The following is a 22,003-nucleotide window of genomic DNA, read 5'->3' on the forward strand; positions in this document are numbered from 1 at the left end:
AAAACCAAGGCCTAGGCGTTTCTGACAAAGAAGAACGGTACTTGAAGATGGAGAATTTCCGAGGGTCACCACTAATATGACCAGCAAAGGAAAATCGACACAGGATAATCCCAAGTCGATTCCGGAAGCACCCCGGTGTGTAACACGTCTGCAATCTGGAGCCATCATACGAGCAACTTATGGTAGGATTCGGACAAGATTACCTCCAGAAGATGAAGAATCGGATACCGGCTCCAAGATGCTCGAAGAAGCCATGGCTAAACAACAGGAGAGCTTCAGGTTCGAAATGCAGATGGCCATGCAGAATATGAGAGAAATGCATGACCAACAAATCCAAGCACTGACAAACCAGCAAGGCGAACCAAGTCGTCGTAACCAGGTTAATCAGGAAGATGAGGACACAGGTGTGAATGAAGCTCATAATGCCAATAATCCTCCCGTCAATGCAGGGGGTGGTAACGAGAATGCTAGCGAAAACACAGGTAAAAGCTTGAAGATTAAAAACCTCGAGAGCAAAATCAATATGTTGATTTCCGCTCAAGAGATGAAGAAGACGGGCATTCCTTGTCCCTACCCAAGAGAATGGGAATCAATCCCTTATCCGGCAAAGTTCAGTCTAATCAACTTCACGCCGTTTGATGGGAAGGGTTCACCTACTCAGCATTTGATTTACTTCAAATCGCACCTGGGGGTTATCTCTGGTAATGAGCCTCTGATGGTACGGTCCTTCGTTGGCCACTTCTCGTTGGAGGCACTCGATGGTTATTCGCCGCCTCAAGCTTCCGGGAAGCGTGGAATAGCTGGCAGACATTGTTGAGACTTAATCTTGCTAACTTCTTCTAACGACGACACCGAGATATTCCATCGCGGTCGTTGCTTGACGAGAACAAAAAGACAGGATGCGAATTGGTTGACACCTTCGTCAAAAAGGTTCGATTACAAGTGCGATTGAACGTCGGACCCGATCACTCTGAGGAGTTCATTCTCCAGACTTGCCACAAGCAAGCCTCGCATTGGACGTGTTTGGAAGAATGGGGAACAGCAGTCAAAACATGAAGGAGTTTGAAGGTCGAGGAGAGAAGGTCGGCGTTCCTCAGAAGGAAGAAGGGCGGGAAAGGGCAACGGACGGATGCTGCATAGATTTGTGTCGTTCGGAGGGAAAGGCTAAGGCACGGCTAATGACGTTGATGCTATCAAACTTTCAAATTGGCACAGCACAGCAGCGAGCGCAACGAAGCACAACAACAATCGTCGGGGATGAACTTGAAGTAGTCCGTCACGTCCGAAACGATGCCGGAGAGATCGTCCACCAAACCGCCATGAGTCCAAAGCTGCTGATGCGGGTTCCCGACATAAAGCTGATCATAACCAAACTGGCGAGCGAATCGGCAGGGTAGATATGGCTCTATAAAACACTGATTCCTCACCCGGAAGGTTAGATAACCCGGCCTGATGTTCACTAGCCAATTAAAGCAGCCGATATCTAAATGAGTTCGATACTCCCTCGGCTTTTCCTCATCAATCAAACACTTGCCATATCGGCTGGAGAACTGCGGAAAGCAAGTGGAAAATGCCCAACACTTGTGGACCTGTAGCTGCTTTCTGATGTCAGGGAATCCTCGTCCCTCCCACTTGCCATTCTCAAGCAACTATAGTAGGGGAACAGAGTGGTTTGTGGCGTTCGGTACCGACATCATATCAGAACAATGAAGGACGAACCGAGCCATCAAATAAGTGTACGGAAGCTCCACCTTAATAGTAGGAATCTGAGCCGGCGATTCACTTTCTTTCTGTGTAAAAGCACTAGAAATCTGTCGAAGCCCTCGATGAATGTTAGCTACCATCACCGGAAGAAGCAAAAGTTCCTTGAAAGTTCCTTCTTATAGGCAAGCTGAACCGCTGGGTAGAGCACTTCCAATGGCATAATGTCACCGGACTGATACGGGACCACGCATTTCTTTAACCAGATAGCGAGGTAACCGGCAAGAAGAGTCATCGGCTGAATCGATGCGGTCGCATGCCATAAGAACGATTTAAACTTGGTCCCTGCAGGAAAGCCACTCTCGGAACTGCTAATGGTATAAGAGTGGGCGTCGATCTTCTTCAATAGACCATTAACTTCTGAAGGAGTAAGTGGTGCCAGTTCACAAATAGCCTCGCCGGAATTGCTCTCTAGATTCCTGAACAAATAACACGCAAACTGCTTCAGACTCACATGTGACTTAGTCCTCTTCGCTAAAGGCTCAGACTGCGCCAAAGCAATATGATAGTGACATGTGAGGTCCCATAAAGTCTCGTAGTGGTCGGGCATGCGATCCTTCAGCTAACTCAATTCATGGTTGGAGGGAAAGTATTCCTGATATAGCATCTGTCCCATGGGCAAACCAGAAATCCTGTGCATCTCATGGAGAGCCAAGCCCAACTCCCCTTGTCGGGTCAGAAAAGTGTTCGAATCTGGGTTATAAAGCTCGCACAAAGCGAAGAAATGCTTCGCGCTGACAGGCAAACCATACATGGTGGCACGAACGGCTGCATACAGACCACAAGCGTGCAACTCCTCGCTCCATCGGCTCAAGACGTACTTCGTCCACGAAAGCTTGTCTAAAGAATGGCCCCAGCCGTAGAATCTATGGCGCGCTGCAGGCATCTCCCGTCCTAAGTCAGCGAGACGATTCTTCAAAGTGGAAGCAGAAACAAGAAATTCGTTACGTGGCGGTGCATCCAGCCCCAATACTCCAGGACGCAATCCGACGATATGACTCCTGCTTGAACCTGGAGCTGCCTGATGAGTGATATAGCTACAGTGAACGCTCTCATGCTCCTCCGTCAAGCGCCACGACATCTCCCGTGTCACAGCCTGACGCCTGAGCGGCTGCATATAGACCACAAGCGTGCAACTCCTCGCTCCATCGGCTTAAGACGTACTTCGTCAGGCGAGTCCACCAAAGCTTGTCCAAAGAATGGACCCAGCCATAAAATCTGTGACGCGTCACAGGCATCTCCCGTCCTAAGGCAGCGAGGCGATTCTTCAATATAGAAGCAGAGGCAAGAAGCTCGTTACGCGGAGGTGCATCCAACCCCAATACTCCAGGATGCAATCCAGTGATATGACTCCTGCTCGAACCAGGAGCTGCCTGATGAGTGATGTAGCCACAGTGAATGCTCTCATGCTCCTCTGTCAAGCGCCACGACATCTCCCGGGTCACAGCCTGACGCCTGAGCTCAGTCAACGAACGATGCCGAGGAATCTTCGGCAAATATATGAAACCACTGCCAGTTTTATGAAGCCACTGCTCGGCATCAATAAACACTGCTTTCGGATCTCTGGCAGAGTCGCCAAATAAAAAGTCAGTCTTCCTGAGAGGCTGAATAGAACTGGCATCCTTCACGAAAGGCGCATCTGTAATCAACTGTCGAAGAGCTCGATGTCCACCTTCCTTCACCGCTTGGGCAACCTCTATCGACGTGCCCGAAGCAAACTGGGGAGTAACTAGAATAGGAGAAAAATCGTCGGAAGTCGAATAATACTCGCCACGACGCCCGTACACTGCGTGAGAGGAGAACGCTCCAGAAGGATAGCCCACTGGAAATGAACAGTTAAACATTTGTCAGTCTCAATTATAAAAGGAAGTTGAACTCATCCTACGAACGGGTAAGATAGAGTCGCTGTCTTATAAAGGGTGAGACGATCTGGCCACATCATGCACTTATAAGGTAGGATATATCAAAAAAACATATCCCTGCCTTATAAAGCACAATGTAGCGTCAAAACACCCCCTTTATTGATTTTGAGATATGGTTTTTGTCCAAGCAAAACTCATCTTTAAAGCGTCGATCCCCACCAAGGAGAATCAAGGCTCTTCCCGATTGCCTCACCAAGGAGAACAAAATAAGAATAAAAAGGACCAATTTGTAAATTTCTAAGAAAAAATAGACTAATTTGTAAATTTCCAAAAAAATAGCTCATCAGCATAAGAGGGAGGCGCGCCATCAGCCGACGCGGTAGAGGATTGACCTCTCGCAATACGAGACATAGAGACCTGCAAAATAAATTAAGGGATCAAATCCAGGAAAAAGTTCCTCTTTTTTGCAATCCTCCCCCCCTGAAAGATGCCCTCGCATGCGATCCCACAAATTCATAAATTGAATTAAGCATGAAATATGCTAAAATTACGGAGGATTTACCTGAGGGAAAGCTCGAAGATCCGACAAAAATCAAATCTTGAAAGAGGCTCGAACCACGCGCTCGAGGGGCCTGAGAGAAATTCTAAATATGGAAATTTTGAGGGATTTCTCAGTCAAAGATCAAAAGGAAGGACGAATCTAAGACAAATATGAAGATTTGAGGAAGAACGGATGCACGAGGGAAGAGAAATCCAAAGATAGGGGAGAGAGGGGGGCCGGCCCTAATGAGGAGAAAAAGACCCTTTGTTATAATGTTGAACCAAGCCTAGTTGAACCGGACCAGACCAAGTTGAACCGGACCAGACCTGGTTTGAACCAGAATTCAGATTGAAGTTGAATCAAGCATCGAAACAACTTCAAATCGACCGAGGGTTCAGTCCTTGGTTTATTCTTGCCTCTCCCACATATTCGGAAGAGTCGGAAGATTTTTCGAGCCAAATTACTGCCTTTTTTGGCTCATTATCAAACCGGTTTAGCTCATTCGGGCACAAAAAATACTCCAATAAGGTATATGAGTATAAACTATTCCCTATTTTTGGTTGAGAAGTTCCTGGAGAATATTATTTCTAAATATTCTTAAGGATAACTCAATAACACTACGCCAGACAACGCGTCGCAAATAAAGACTCAACGCCAACAATCGATGGTCAGCTAAAGATTAGAAAATCAGGAACCGACTTCGAGTTTAAAATTCCAACAACGGTCAGACAATAAATGCAGCACCGGAACTCTTATTCGACAAAGCACCGAATAGCCTGGAGGATTGAAGGAATCAAGAACGGAAGCCATTCCAAGGTCCCGTTACACCGACTGAAGGTTGGGACAATCATATCCAAAGTGACTCGGACGAATCACGATCGTATCAAGATCAGTTTCGGACTCGAACTCAGAAGTGGATTTACTGTCAAATCAGGAATCGGATTTACTGCCAAATCAGGAATCAGATTTACTGCCAAATCAGGTCAACGATTCAAGTCCGGATAAATCAACCACAGAACCGGATCACGGACTGAACCGAAAACGGAAAACCACACCTAAGGGGGGCTCGGCCAAAGCCGAGCCACCCACAGGGAATCAGGAATCGGATTTACTGCCAAATCAGGTCAACGATTCAAGTCCGGATAAATCAACCATAGAACCGGATCACGGACTGAACCGAAAATGGAAAACGACGGAAAACCACGCCTAAGGGGGGCTCGGCCAAGGCCGAGCCACCTATAGGTGGCCGACCCAGATCTGTGCGCGGGCACAGTTCAGAGAGCCTATAAATAGGCCCCCTTGGTTCATTTTTCAAAGGTTAGAACTTTGAGAGCCGAAACTCTGCCGAATTGAGAATGGAGCTTGGAGTTTTGAAGACTTAAGGACTTGAACATTCAGATCTGGTTCTCGGCGAGCATCCACGTCACAAAAGGCAGGAGTTCGAGAGAGAGAGAGAGATCAGATCTGAGATCTACACGAGATCATACTCCGGATCAAAGCTTGGCCTTTGATCCCGAGAACTAAGGGCGATTATTTCCTTGGTGAATTAATCCCCCCCGGCTATTATTTCCTTCGCGAAATAATACCCGTCAAATCATGTAGATCCGATCGGATCTAGATCGCGCGGTGGTCCACGGATTAACCCCGGCGTTGGCAAAGAACCCACACAAGCGAGCGACCGTAAAACAGGAGCTCGTGATTCGTTCGAAAGGAAAGTTGTAATCTTTTTCTTTTTCTTTGATTTCGTTGTAACCGGATCTAAAAAAGATCGGATCTTTTGTAACTAAAAAACAATTACTTGAGATAACAATGAATTCAATGAAGGCAATTTTCACCACGAACAGAGACACCCTAAGGTGTCTCCACTTGATCCGAGACACCCTAGGGTGTCTCGGTTTGGGCTGAGACACCCTAGGGTGTCTCGTTGGTCCGAGACACTCCATCGAGGTGTATTCATCCGCTTTCGCTGTAAATTCTTCGTCCGAACTCGGATTTGAGTGATTCAAAATGCGTTGGAAAGCTGACGAGGAGTTCTATCAGTCCGAGAGTTAGATCATCTGTTGAATGAATGAGATACGAAGGGCATTGTTTCTTTTGTAAACATCGCGGGGCTCCTGATTAGCCCGTACCTTCGTTAGTTCACGTAGTTCGTCGATTCACTTCAATCGTTCATCGACATCAATCGAACTCCTGTAAACCGGATAGTGATGTTCATCGTCGTTTCTTAACACTGAGTTGTTCGTGGAGACCTATAGGCAATTTTTAATGCCTACAGATACCCCCTCCAAAGCGTTCCAGACTCGTTTCTTTTATAGAAGAGGCTGGAATACTTTGGATGTGATTGGTCCAGCCTTCAGTCGGCGCAAAGGACCTGTAGTTAGCTGCAACTCTTGGCTCCTTTGATTTTCGATCTATTCAATGCTCTGACGAATAGCCGAAGTTCTTCCGGCGCTGCGTTTATCGCCTAGCTGTCGTCGGAGTCTCGAGTCTACTACCAGTGAGTTGAGTTTGGCTCGTGTCATTGACTTTGAACTGACTATCTTCGTTGCATCGACTCTTTGATCGCAACGCATTGACTGGCGTTGACCTAGGGTTAGGAGTTGACCGGCGTTGACCCTAGGGTTTGGGATGTCGTACGTTAACTTTTTGATCGCAACACGTTGACTGGCGTTGACCTAGGGTTTGGGACGTCGTACGTTGACTTTTTGATCACAACACGTTGACTTGCGTTGACCTAGGGTTACGCGTTGACCCTAGGGTTTTGAACGTCGTGCGCTGACTTTTTGATCGCAACGCGTTGACTGGCGTTGACCTAGGGTTACGCGTTGACCGGCGTTGATCGGCGTTGACCTAGGGTTTCGGATCGCCATTAACACAGTTTATACTCGTGCATTTGCTGAAGCATACACAGTTTAAGCTCTTAAGGTATTGGAGCACGGTGATCCTAAATGTCGGAGCTGCAGGACCAACTGTTAAAGCTGATTCATCTGCATGTATAGATCTTATCCTGAAGTTGTTGGATGCTCAAGTCATGAGACCAACTAATAGAGCTGGTACGTCAATGACTCGCATTTATAGAATTTTTGGTAAATTCTCAGCCATCAACGGGTTTGATGAGCCTTTACCGACTACCGTTTGAGTCGGGCTAGCATGCAGATTGTTTAAGTCCGTTCCACATGTGACGTTAAGCTAAAAGAGTTAACCCTTTTAGTGCTACGATATTGAATACGTAGACTTCGTCTTTCTCCTGTGAAAAGACTAAACAACAATGTGTATTAGACGCTGACTTATCCCTACTTAGGCTTCGGGATAAAATACCCCAGAATGCATGCGGATTGTTTAAGTCCGTTCCGCATGTGATGTTGTGCTAAAGGAATGAACTCCCTTAGACTTGATGCTACGACTTCGAATACGTAGACTTCGCCATTGATACGGGAATAGACTACCCGGCAACGCGTATTAGGCGCTGACTTATCCTTACTTAGGATTCAGGATAAAAATCCCCAGACTCAGATTCTGGTGTCTTCTTCAATCGGTAAAAGACTAAACCGACAACGTGTGTTAGGCGTTGACTTATCCCTGCTTAGGCTTCGGGATAAAATTCCCCATGCGTGTGAGGCACGGATTATGGTGTTATTAATAACAACCTGCCACAATGTTGAATATGCGGTCTTTTGTCCTTTTTTGGGGATTTTTGGCAAACCCCCAGCCATCAACGGGTTTGACGTGCCTTTACCGATTACCGTTTGAATCGGGCTAGCATGTGAATTATTAAAACCCGTTTCACATGTAACGTTGTGCTAAGAGAATTGCTTCTCTTAGACTTAATGCTATGATTTTGAATACATAGACTTCGCCATTTCTTACGGGAATATGGCATCCGACAACGCGTATTAGGCGTTGACTCATCCATACTTAGGATTCGGGATGAAAGTCCCCAGAATTGTACTATGGCGTCTTTTTAAATCGGTGAAAGACTAAACCGGCAACGCGTATTAGGCGTTGACTCATCCCTACTTAGGATTCGGGATGAAAGTCCCCAGAATTATACTCTGGTGTCTTTTTCAATCAGTGAAAGACTAAACCGGCAACGCGTGTTAAGCGTTGACTTATCCCTACTTAAGCTTCAGGATAAAATTCCCAAAGTTTAGACCTTGGTGTCTTTTTCAATCGGTGAAAGACTAAACCGGCAACGCGTGTTAGGCGTAGGCTTATCTCTATTTAGGAGTTGAGATAAAATTCCCCGTGCACAAAGTGCCCGGATTGGAAGTTGAAAATTATGTCTTTTCTAAGAACAAAGACAGACTGGAAAATGGGAGAGGAAGAATTTTATATTCTATCTCCCGGTACTGAAGAGGAAGAATTTTATATTCTATCTACAGTAGGAAAGGAGACTCGAGGTGGGATCTCCACCCCCAGAATCTGAAGAGGTGAAACTAGGAGTGGGATCTCCACTCCGAGAATCGAAAGATTCGGATAATCCTAACTGTCAGAAGGTTTGATTACCAAACTAAAGGTGAATTTCTCGTTTATCGAGAGTGAATTTATGGTTTTGACCCTAACTGTAAGAATGTTTGATCACTCGATTTGAAAGTGGACCTCTCGTTCATTGGGGGAATCGAGAGGGGATTTTGGCTGTGGTCCTAACTGTAAGAAGGTTTGACCAATTGGGAGGTTTGAGATGATCCTAACTGTAGGAAGGTTTGATCGCTCGATTTGTGGACCTCTCGTTCATTGGGGGAATCGAGAGGGGATTTTGGTTTTGGTCCTAACTGTAGAAAGGTTTGACCAATTCCAAATATTATGTCCAGACTCTAACAATGAGAGTGTTGAGTGCACAGACGCAGTGAGAATTTGAATGGGAGTTTCTTATTCATCACCTTGCTGTGGTGACCGGATTATCCCTAAGAATACACTATATGGATTTCTTTTGGGAACTTCCCGTTATATGAATCATCCACCCCCAGCTTCCTTTGCAAAACTTGGTCTGGTATTGTACTCAGTTGGGTGTCCGGGTTATCCTTAAGAATATCAGGCATGGTATTCTCTAGGAACTTCCCGTGAAAGAAATGAAACAGTTTAGACTCATATACCTGTTGGAGTATGTAAGGAAGCAGCTTAACCTCGTGCACCTGTTGGAGGATTGAGAAGCAGTTTATACTCATATACTCTTCGGAGTGTTGCCGTTCTTAATTGGCTTACCCTAGCGTAATGACGCCGGCTTCAACCAAGGTTTGGATGCTATTCTTTAAAGTAAAGCACGCCTTGGTGGGATGAAGGATCCTCCTGTGGTACGCGCAGTACTTCGGATCCGTAGTATTGTCAGCTTCCTCCTGATTCGTGATGGGTGGCAGCTTAATCTTGTTGTTTTCAAGAAGGGTCTCGAAGATGGCTGGAACGTCTTCGTCCTTGAATGAATACTCTTTTTGGAGTCTTGGATCCGAACTATTCCGCTGTCTTTGGGACTGCTGTTGCGACGTCTGATTAACGTCAACAACTGTTGTTGGTGTCTTTCCCTCATCATGGGACACGAGACTCGAATTCAGAGGGTTAACCATCGGTTGGTTTCTTTCGACCTTCCTCCTTCTGAGGAAGCGTTCGGCCTGTTCTCCGCGCACCTTCAACTCTCTCCAGGTATTGAGTGGCTCTACTCCTATAACGTCCAAGATGTTAATGGACATATGACAGGTTTGCAAGACGAATTCCTCCGTGACGGGATCCTTGCAGTTCATTGCCCGATTGCGGAAGCGTTTGATGAAGGTATCCACCGACTCTCCGTCTTTTTGTTTCTCATCGAAGATGTCCTGATCGACACTTCGGCGTCATCATCGAAGAAATGAGCGAGGAATATGCTTTCCAGGTCCTCCCATATGTTGATGCTTCTGGGCTTGAGGCGGCGGTACCAATCGAAGGTGGGCCCGCGAAGGGTGCCAACAAATGACCGTGTCATCAGAGGCTCGTTGCCAGAGATCACTCCCAAATGGGACTTGAAATAGATCAGGTGCTGAGAGGGCGAGCCCTTCCCGTCGAACGGCGTGAAGTTGATCAGGTTGAACTTCGTCGGATACGGGATCGAATCCCACTCTTTCGGGTAAGGACACGGAATGCCGGTCTTCTTTACCTCTTGAGCAGACATTAAAGTGTTAATTTTGCTCTCGAGGTCCTTCATCTTTTCGTCCTCATCTATATCCCGTTTTGGACAATTCTTGAGAGGAATAACAGGGCCACCCCCAGCATTGTCATCTTTGGTGGGACCACCCCCAGTATTATTGTCTTTAGTGGGACCACCCCCAGCGTTGTGTTCATCCACATCTGAATCGCTACCTGCTTGGTTAGCAGTGTTGCGACGGCTGGACTCACCTAGCTGATTCGACAAAGCTCAAATTTGTTGGTCGTGCATTTGTCTCATCTCCTGCATAGCCATTTCCATCTCAATCTTGAATGCCTCTTTCTGCTTGGCTAAGGCTTCCTCAACCATTTTGGTTACTTGCTCGGTGTTGACCATGAACACTTCCCGAGCTTGTCCTATGCTAGACGTTGTATCGTCAGAGGCGATTGCGGAATAAGAATCCGAGAGTTCGTCATCGGAATGAATTCCTTCATGGACACCCTGGTAATCATTATGTCCAACGGTTTCTAGCTGAAGCTGAGATGTTTGTTGGGTTATTCCCGAACTGACTCTTCTTCCTGGAGAGAAATTAGGGTTGGAACCACTTGAAACAATCGGAGATTTTCCCTTATTGACCATGTTGATGGTAACTTCTAGGAATTCATCATCTCGAGCAACCGATCCTCTTTGGTGGAAACGCATTGATTTGGGCTTCGTTGTTCCATCGAAGATCCCCTCGAATACCGAGACCCTCTGCGGAGCTATCTTGGGGCAGCTACACGCTGATAATATTGCCCTGATAATTTTGGTACACGGACAGTGAGAGTCCGCTTCCCGGGTACTTCTCTTTCGAGATTTATTCGTACCCCCAGCCCGATAGTACAACTCATCGACGTTGTAGTCAGAGCAACCTATCGGCTGTTTACATGAATTCTCAGGTATAACGTGTTCGTCTGTCTGAAGCGTTTTCCTCTGAGTAAACATTGCCTTGTTGGCATCTACAGGAATCACACTTTTGGAATCACAGCCTTGTGAGGGTGAAACCTTAACGGGCTCCTGGTTTTCTGCACGTACCTCCAAGCGGGCTGTTGTAGAAATTAATTTGTTAGGAGGTCGCGTACGACCCCCAGTCTGGATGTTTGCTCGAAGCTCCTTTAACGGTCCCAAGCATTCTTTAATAGGTGCTTTACCTCGATCCTCGGGTAGAGCACCGATGTAATCCTTCAATGGGACTTTAGCTTTGGGGAGACCCACGTTGTCATAGAGCTTCACCGGAAGTGCGAGAGTAGGGTCTGGAGTTGACGAAGGCCGGAGAGCATCGTCGCCTGCTTTTGCCTTAGGCGCTGATTTGGCCTTTGGCATCCAAACTTGCTTAGATCTTGGTGGTTTTTTGGCCACTTTTTCCTTCTGTAATTCCTGTGCATTCCGTACAAGGATCCTCGTCTGCGCTAGCAGTGTGCGGCGCTTGTGGATACGCTCCTCAAGAGTTGAACGGGTTCGTTTGACATGAACCCATTCATTAGTAGGTGATTGGGAGGAGGTTCCCAAAGTTTGTTGCTGGAATACTTTGCGTCTTCTGCGTTTCAGATCCACATTATAACAGATCCCGTCAACAGGCTCCAAAGCCTTGGCAAATTGACGCGCGAGATGTTGACGGCGTCTTTGACGAGCCCTCTTCGTCAACACTGGTGCACTTTCAACGGGCAACTCCTTGACTTTCGAGGAGTTGTCACGAACGTTGGATCTGGTTTCTTTGGAAGCCGGCGGATCGTTAAGAGGTATAACTACAGCAGCGACGACGGAGAGATCGTCTTCTTGGGTCATCAGATCTGAAGACCAGCGGATCTTCCTGGAGGAGGAGGCCTTCCTGCACCTGCAAGGAGAGGCAGATCTGGAGGAGGAGGAGGAGACATACTCCTTGAACTTCTGCTGGTCGAACTCATATTCAACCTCTTCGAGCACCGGGATCTTGATCATCGGCTGCGGCACGACAGCTCCGGCAGCGAAGCTGTTGGCTCCCACTGTGGTCGCCAGTTTGTTTGCGGTGAAAGTTGATGTTTTCATTGTTATCGAATCTATTACAACTTTAGTCGTTACAATAAACTCGAATGAAATAAAAAGTTGATCTTTTTATAAGATCTCCTTACACAATGAAAATAAAAAAAAGTTTACAACTTTATCAAACAAACGCAGAGATCGTTCTTCGGTCTTCTGCTTGCGTGGGTGTCTTTGCCTGTGCCGGGGTTTATCCGTGGACCACCGTCGATCAGATCTGATTACTAAAAAATTAGGCAGAGCTTCGTCTATCCGTAAAAGGGAAAGGCTTGTATTTATAGGCTTGAGGGGTTGCGGAGCGGTTAAAACAATCTTAAGGCCCAAATCTGCCTTAGAGACACCCTAGGGTGTCTCCACTTGATCCGAGACACCCTAGGGTGTCTCGGTTTGGACCGAGACACCCCTAGGGTGTCTCCACTTGATCCGAGACACCCTAGGGTGTCTCGGTTTGGACCGAGACACCCAAGGGTGTCTCGGCCTTAGCCGAGACACCGTAGGGTGTCTCGTTGGTCCGAGACACTCCATCGAGGTGTATTCATCCGCTTCCGCTGTAAATTCTTCGTCCGAACTCGGATTTGAGTGATTCGAAATGCATTAGAAAGCTGACGAGGAGTTCTATCAGCTCCGAGAGTTAGATCATTTGTTGAATGAATGAGATATGAAGGGCATTGTTCCTTTTGTAAACATCACGGGGCTCCTGATTAGCCCGTACCTTCGTTAGTTCACGTAGTTCGTCGATTCACTTCAATCGTTCATCGACATCAATCGAACTCCTGTGAACCGGATAGTGACGTTCATCGTCGTTTCTTAACACTGAGCTGTTCGTGGAGACCTATAGGTAATTTTTGATGCCTACACTACTGATACTGATATATGTTATTAAAGAGTCTGGATGGACTCAGTGTAGTCGACTACTAAGCCTAGTAGTCAACTACTATGTCTGGTACCTGAATTTTTGTTTTGCATCTGTTTGAGATATGTTTGCGTGTTTCGAGCCGCACTTCTTTATACGTAAATTCACGAATAGTGTAGTAGCACACACATTAGTATGCTGAAAGGAATTATGATGTGTTTTGACCCGATTACTTTGACAAAGAGTTTAGTACATATTATACACACACCTTCTAGATACCGTTGATGAGCTTAGTTCAGTACTACTGGGGTAGTGCGTCGATATTCCATTTGTACAGGCCATTGAGTCGGGTTTGGATGCTTTATTTAGTAGTCCGTCCGCACGAGGGTGCGATGAGGCTTGTTAGCCCTGCTTCTAGAATACCTATATGGTAGGTCGTTCTGCACTCATATTACGTACTGAGATCGCGCTGAGACTAATGAGCCGTGTACATTGATTAGGATATCTACAGGGTAGTCCGTTACACATGATAATGCTAAGTATCAAAATCTTGCACGGAGTTATATTGAGATAGTTAAATGATAGCCCGAGTCGTTGGCGGATGCTAGTTATGTTTTTGACTCACTACTGAAATATATGACCCAGAGTAGTTTGCATTTGAAAGTACACGAGATTTGTGCCGGTATTCATTCTATCTTCCAAGTGACAGTGGAAGATATTATGAATACGATATGTTGATGTCTTTACTTTCTTTTACAGCTTTTCTTTATTTTCTTAGTTGGGATCAATAATTAGCTATTCACAATTTGAGACATATGGTATATACATGAGGGTTTTCTTGTTTGGATTATTTCACTCGACATACCAGTCTCGTGTTGTGGATTTTTAATTGTTGATTTCATTTAGATTGTTTACCTTTAGTTCGGTATTAATGTTTAGATATTTACAATTCCGAACATATGGTATATACATGAGGGTTTCTTGTTTAGATTATTTCGCTCGACGTACTACGTCTCGTATTGTAGGTGTCTAAATATTAATTCCATTAGATACGGTGGGAAATAATCTAGATAGACTATGCTTAATAGATAGAGCCTCCACTTTATCTAGCAGCTCTTCCCCTAGGGGCGGATTGAGGTGATCTTGCTATAGCGCTCTAACGTTCTTGTTGTTGTACTTTTTCTTCTAATATTCTTTCAGGTAATTCGGAGTACCGGAGAGTCATAGGATGACGAAGTTCTTGCATAGTCACCATCACATGAGATTTATTAGAGGCTCCACCGTAGTTTTATATTTTTTTCAGACCTTAGAGTTTATTTCATAGTGTGAAGGCAGTGTGTCTTAGTACGATTTTTAGTTGTTTCTTGTCGAGACATATTTATTCATTTTGGATATTAGATGTATTCCAGGTTGTTCATTGAGACATGATTTATTTATGAGATACTTTTTTCTATATCATATCTATTGTAGTTATTTCCTTTCTTTTGCCTGTTTTGTACATGCACTTTATTTTTATTCCACTAGAGGATATTGTTGTGATTGGTAAAACTTTTTGTTGCATAGTGTGAGTGCATGGTAGGTTTGACATCTCTGGATTCACCTTGGACTGCAGCCATGTGCGAAAACAGGGGCATCACATATACTCACGTGAATTAGTTAATGTAAATTTGTGTAAGTCATTAACCAATTGATCGAAAGTACATGATTTTGATATAAACAACGGCTTTGTCACACCTCCTTCATATATGAGCATATTATTCTTGAGATAGTTAATCTTTTCATCATATGAACAAAGAATTATGATTTGATCGTTCATCGTTATCTCTAAAGAGTAAAAAAATCCAATACCAATATTACAAGAAAAACACAAAAAATATTATTTGCCATTAAATTTTCTAATATCGATTTTAGACACCCATAATTTTAACCAAATGTCAACCCTTTATAATACACTAACTTTTATAATTTTCGATAATTTACCCTCTAACTTCATACACAAATTTCTTTAATTTTTCTTCACAAAATTCATAAATATTTCAAAATCTAAATTTAAACAAGTTATTAGCATGAAATAGTGAGAATATATAAAAAAGTAGGAGAATTTTTTTTTTTAAGATTTTACCTAAAATTTGTCGATGCCCTAATTTCCGGTGAACTCTGACAGTGATGGCGGCGGGATTGATCACCGGCGATGATGGTTGGCCAACACGGCGACAGTAGGGGCGGCGGCAGCGGGGTAGCGTTAGGAGAAAGGGTCTAGGGTTTGGTTTGGTAGTGAAGGAGAGTAGAGAGATTAACTTTAGCCGGGTAAACGTGATAAGAAATCGTGTGGACCTTATATAGGCCCTGCCCCAACTCCACGGGACTTCAAACCCCATGAAGTTATAAGCTTCACGGGACTTCAAGTCCCGTGAAGTTTTGGGGCTCCTAATCAACTTGTTAATGTACGCTTAAGCTTCACAGGACTTCAAGTCCCGTGAATTTTTTCAAGTTTTTTCGCCAAATTCGACCCAGTTTCAGCCAGTTGGCTGAAACTGGGTCAAATTTGGCAAATATGTTTGAAATAGGTAGTTTTGGCAATTAAGTTTCTAAACAGATCGTTTTTGAAAATTTATCCTATATTTTAACAAACATGCACAAATCACATAAATTTGGTGCCTATAAGTTAGCAAAGATAACTGAGTAATTGTGAAAATAAAAGATGAAACTTTTTTCACTATCACGTTCATCATTTCTCAGATAATACAGAGACCTGCCCATTAAGATTATTAATAGAGATTGAAGACACACAGGAACCTAAAGATTGAATCAATTTCAAGACTTCAAGCATACGGTAATGCCAAAGTTCTATCACAGGCTGGATATAGCGGTCAAAATTTTCAAGAATTATTTACTTTGAAAATTTCAAACATCAACATATCCTTATCTTATTACAATCAAGCAATGAATAATAGAATTGAGGTTTACACTGAATAAATCTGTCAATTACAGTAAAATCATAATCCAATAGGCCAAATGATCCAAAAGGCAAGAAAGAAAGCTGCGTACTGACAGCTTTCTTGGATCTCCATTAACTATCAAGGATTGCAAAGCCGAAGCAATGAAATAGAGAAATATTGCCCAAATGTCTTTTCATTTTGACTCAACTGCAGGTTCTCCAGATAGTTTGGCTTCTGTGCTGGGCTCCATCTCCAACAACTGCGTCTGCTCTTCTTCATCACCCGCTTCTGCCTTTACTTCAGACTGAACGCTGTTAGGCTTGGTGGTTGACTGCTGATAAAGAACACCACCAGTCATGCATATCAACAACCCAATAGTCCCCACAACTGTCGAATGTTTGTCCCATATCACCAAATTTATGACAACAGTCAATAGCTTGTTCACTATTCCAAGCACAGTGAACCCAGTTGCTGAGATAGCTCGCCTGCACGAGAATCCAAAGAAGGAGATTGCCAGCCCAAACAAGCACGATAACCCCACAGGCAACACCACACTAAAGGAGTACCAATCTGATTCGTCTGAGATCTCATGCTTTATTTTCTTTAGCTCCCCCGTTATGAGCAGCTCAAGTGGAAACAGCATGAGAGCCTCGAGATTGTTGTAGAGAACCAGGCCCCATGTGTTGAGCCCTATGGTCATCACCACATGCTTTATGTACACAAAGTCTATCGACATGCTTATAAGATAAGCGAGAGCCCAACTGTAGGCTGTCAATGTGAACTGATAATCTGTGAGAACGTAGATTATGCTGCCTGCAAAGATGGTAGCAAGAGAAGCCCAAGTGAATATTTTCGGCCATGGCTGATTTAAGTAGAGAGTTTCACCGACAGCAACAAATATTGGGACTGCTGAGCGAAACACAATGAAGGTGTCAACATTAGCATGGAGGAGGAGTTCACTGTTCGTGAAGAGAGAGAGGTAGAATATGACAGCAGCAGGCAAGAATCTCCACAGAGTCAGGAGCTCAAGTCGGTCATGCTCTACGAGCTTTAACCAGCCACATAGCAGCACGCTGAATGCACTGGTGAAGTATTGTAAGGCAGTCAAGGCACCTGGGTAAGGGAAATTCATTATTGCCCATTTGTTTATTATGGACAGAAGTGATGCTGAGATGCAATACCCAGCAGCTACTCCATAAACTGATGCTTGCTGTACCCAGTTTTGAAGTGTGTCGTGCAAAAACATGCTGTTATGGGTTGTTGTTAATGCATCTTTGCTGGTTATCCCGCTGGCATCATTGTTTGGAGTATTTGAATCAGCTGCCATCTGCAATGGAAAGCAGTTGAACTCAATAAATCAAAAGAACAAATTACAAAATCATGTTATGTAACTTGTGGTTTCCACACGATAATTTTCTTCTTCCAGAGTCTTCAAACATAGTTCAACTTAGCCATAAAGTTATAGAAGAAAACAAAAAGGTACTTAATGTGATTCAAGAAAATTTGCAGGTAATTATTCGAAGGGAATACTGAGTACACCCTTTCTTGAAAAGTTGAAGTTGATTTACAGTGTCATGCAACCCAACCCAAAGGTTTCCCATTTACTAGGCACCAGAAGATTTTAAAAAGAAGAAAGAAAATGCAGAAAACTAAGGCTGTTTGGCTGCATGAAATTGAAATTCCATGTATACAATTTATAGAATTGGGACTAATGAAATCGACCACTGCTTCCGGGTTAGATATGTTTTGAATACTATTTATCAAATGTCTATTGTTTGGTTACTACAAGTTTGTAAATTACACTTAGTACTGATTCTATAGAATGATTGCCCTAACAAATCCGACCTCTACAACTTGGGAATTGATACACTCATTATTGAGAACGAATTCCAGGTCACCATTTTTAGGAGATAAGTAGCATACCCAGTACACCATGAAATTCAAACAATAGTCTTAAAGCTTAACATTATGGATTAGCCACTTATTTAGCAATAATATATTTGGTTAACAATAGGGACTAAACATCACCATAACTAATGAAGAGAGTAAAATTTTGGTTCTAATCAATCAGAGAGATCTAAAAGAGAGGAGGTGGTGACTAGAGCTTCTAAGAGAGAGAGGTGCCAGATATTCTGATTAAAGAAATTGGCGGAGGGAGGGAGGGGGAGAGTTTTTGGTTATGGGGAGAACTGAGATCAGGAAAGAGATCTCAATAAAGAGAGGGAAGTCTAAGTGGGGGGTGTTCTTGGGTTCTGGTCAGGTTTATGAAAAAGGACTGTTCTCTTCTTGTTCAAGTCGGTCAGGTTTGGGGTTTGGGTCAAGTTTGTGTTGGGTTTTATGAAAAAAAGGTGGAGTCTAGGTGTTAAAACTGCCCTGATGAATCTGCCTGACCCGTTTATAGGTGGAGAAGCCAAGGTTTCAAATGTCGGCCGACATGTCTGACATGTCGGCTAATATGCCGGTTTAAGGGCTTGAGCGACACGACATGATCGTTTTTAACTCATATGTCTGTTTTTAGGACCAAATCGGAAATATTGGGGTCATATCGAGCATATCAGCCGATTTTTCACCTTTGAAAAATTGGCCAATATGACCCTTTTTTTAGATCTATTTTTTGTTATCGGGTTTGGGTTTAATGATAAAAACTCAAACCCGTTTGACCCGTTCTCATGTTTAAGGGTTTCTTATTAACCCAATAGAAAGAAAAGAGAAAAATTAGGGTTGCAGCGAACTTGAGAACCCATCACTCCTTTCGTGAACGACGACGCCCTTCCCCCACCTCCATCTCGGCCCCCCGTCGTCCATCTCCCGTTGCGCCCCGAAATCCGAACCCCAACCGAACCCGAGAGCAACAAGGTATCCCATCGTCAGGATAAAAGGAAGAGGGTGGTCGATGACTCATCCGAAGGACCGCGAGCAGAAGAAGAAGAAGAGTACTGGCACTGTCTCCCTATGACGTCGGAATCCACCCATCACTGGCGCCGCCTCTAGAATTTATAAAGTGTGCTTATATTGAATTTAGGAATGCTTAGATTACATTTAGGACATGATATTATACATATGCGCACCACCCGATATGACAATTCAATATTTAGTCCATGTCCCCCGATATATCCCCGATTTCCGCTATCCGACATGGATTTCAACCGTCCGACATGAATTAGACATTCGACATTTGAAACCTTAGGAGAAGGGGTTGCATCTGCCTATGTTGATTTTTTTAACATTAGTACAGGGCTACATGCTATGGATTTGGTGTCTGTTCCAAAGCTTATGAACTATATAACCTTGAACTTTTTTTTTCATTTCTCATACCATCAATTTACCCAAAAATACCTTCTTCAACAATTACCACATCTCATCCTAGTCTCCTAGATAGCGTTTGTCTTCATCTATACATTATCAGAAGATGTCAACTGAACATTATCAAGTTATGGCAGTCAAACTTCAGTAACTGACATGGACTGCTAAACAAAATAAGCATTAATATAATATGATCATTACATAAATAAAGCACACATAATATGATCATTATATAAATAACGCACACACAAGTACGATAGTACATTAACAATTAGTTGTTTTTTCGACAAATTTTAAAAAATAGTGTCTGTTTAGTAATATTATACAGGCTAAATTTCAAGTTAAAGAGTTATTAGTAAAAGAAAAACAAGTATATGCATATCTCAAGTGAAGGAGGCAGCCGAATCAAATTGAGGGGAAAAAATCACACTCTACAATACAGAAAAAGAGGAAAAATACACAGAAAAAGAAGAAAATTAGCAGGACTTTAACTGGTTTTTTACAATATGAAACAATCTTTAGTTTATACCTCCGCTTCTGTTCTCTAGGAGACACAGTTTTCCTGAATCTTTACTAAAGCCGAAGCCTCTCAATTTTCGGATACGCTAGTATCAGCAAAAGAAATGTATATATAAGCTTTCTGGTTTACATCAGTTATTATTTTTTATCATGAATCAGATGATATCACTCCCAAAAAGTGCACAAGCCAAATAAACATTCAACAAATCGCACTTGACACTATTGTACAGAAGGCGCTTATTGAGTTTGCAAGTTAAAAACAAAACAGTGAGGTACCTCTGTGAAGTGCAAGCCCATATTGACTGCATCATATCCATTGCAGAAGTAACATATAAGAATTATTTTTTCCAAGGCGAAATTGCTTTAATTTTGAGAGAAAAAGAATCCTGATATTAACTTGTCTTCTTCCCTTTTCCTCATGGCTTCACATATCAACAAATTCCTGGGTTTTCTAAGTCTAGGCCATTTTGATGATTGAACGAGATGATTTCCCCCACTGCCAATTGTCTTGCCAGTTTCAGTAGGGGACAACATTTGGCACATAAATAAATTTTTATTTTCAGTTATTGTATACTGAGTAACTGAGTTACTACATAAAGACACCCAAATTATGGTGAGAAAAGGGCTTAAATGATAATTAGTGATACGAGTCACCGTGCGAGCACTTTTGATTGCGGAATTATCAAAGATGTCTTTGTGAAGAAAATAGCAAACCACAAGAACAATTAAATATGGCGAAGGAAAATACATTCTCTAGATTATGAAGAACAATAGATTACAAATCTCTTTCCTCACAATCTCTCTAGAATAAAGAACAACATCTCTATCCCCCCCTCCCCCAAACCGCTCTCAATAGGATTTGTTTAAATATAGACCCTAAAACCAAAACAGACTAGGCCCAATAACCTGCTATCGGTCAACTGATGAAGGCTCATCAGTCGACTGATAGTTCTTCATCGGTCGACTGATGAACCATCATCAGTCGACTGTCCAGTGCGACGATTTCTAACCATGTAGTGTGTATGTTATCGGTCGACCGAACATCACTGTCGGTTGACCGACCAGAGGGGTTCACCCACGCTTCTATTCTCAAACTACCATAAGAATCATCTATCCTCAAGCTTCTATGAGGATCGCTAAGTTCCCGAAGCAGAGAAGGTACACCCGTATCAACTAGTGATTATTATTGTACATGAGGATAATGATGACATAATATTCGATCACACAAAGAAAAGCTAGAGTTTTCATTAGACAAAAAAAGCAAGTACTCTGCGAGAAAAAATTAGCTGAAATGGGTAATAATTCAGTACAGAACCACAATGTTTTTGGTAAAAATTATCACTAACCTAATTGAACTTATCAAGATACTTTTTCCAGATAAAATAACAAGTGAAAACTTAACCTAGCTTTGATCATCTCAGCATAAATGAAAATGCATGGGATAAAAAAAACGAAGGGGCAAAGGAGGGCTTTGAGTTCATTACCTGATGATTAAACCCTCAATTCTCGATTGTAAATGAAATCAATCCGCCATTAGAAGAAATTTCAATCTCGTGCACACTAATTAAGCTAATCTATGAAGTGAGACTCTGGAGCGGCGGCGGCTGAATCTGAGCTTGTTGACGGAGGGCGGTAAGGCTGGACTCTGGAGCGGCGGCGGAGACGGAGTATGGATCCTCTTTTGAGGAAATATTGCTTGGATCACAGCGGTGACGGAGGCAGAGCAACCGGAGAAGGATACGGAGACGGAGTGCGTTGACGGAGGGCGTAGGGCTGGACTTCTGCAGCGGGCGCCGAGTATGGTCTGCAGGTTGGAAAAGATTTGGAGAATGGAGTTTAGCAAAAACTCAATCCGTTTAAGTATAGGGGCTGTTTGGTTGTAAAAGTTTTACACGGCCTCCAAAAGTTTAAGTATAGGGGCTGTTTGGTTGTAAAAGTTTTACACGTCCTTCACATTAGATTTTTTTCATGGCAACGTACTATATAAGCTTTCCGTATTTTTTTTTTGTATATTTGGTTCGCTAGGGTTGAACAAGGAAAACTCGGTGAAAATCACCGTAA

The 22,003-nt window shown here is 43.4% G+C and overlaps 1 protein-coding gene across 1 annotated transcript; it reads right to left on the bottom strand.

Annotated features, from left to right (window-relative positions):
- LOC109849889 (GDP-mannose transporter GONST3-like) lies at positions 16,089–21,733 on the bottom strand. Its single transcript, XM_020419773.1, has 2 exons — positions 21,427–21,733; positions 16,089–17,447 (listed from the first exon to the last, which is right to left on the bottom strand). The coding sequence occupies exon 2, from the start codon at positions 17,445–17,447 to the stop codon at positions 16,314–16,316; it is 1,134 nt and encodes a 377-aa protein (XP_020275362.1). The 5' UTR covers positions 21,427–21,733; the 3' UTR covers positions 16,089–16,313.

Source organism: Asparagus officinalis, chromosome 7 (assembly GCF_001876935.1).
Source record: "Asparagus officinalis chromosome 7, Aspof.V1, whole genome shotgun sequence".
NCBI classification, from domain to species: domain Eukaryota; kingdom Viridiplantae; phylum Streptophyta; class Magnoliopsida; order Asparagales; family Asparagaceae; genus Asparagus; species Asparagus officinalis.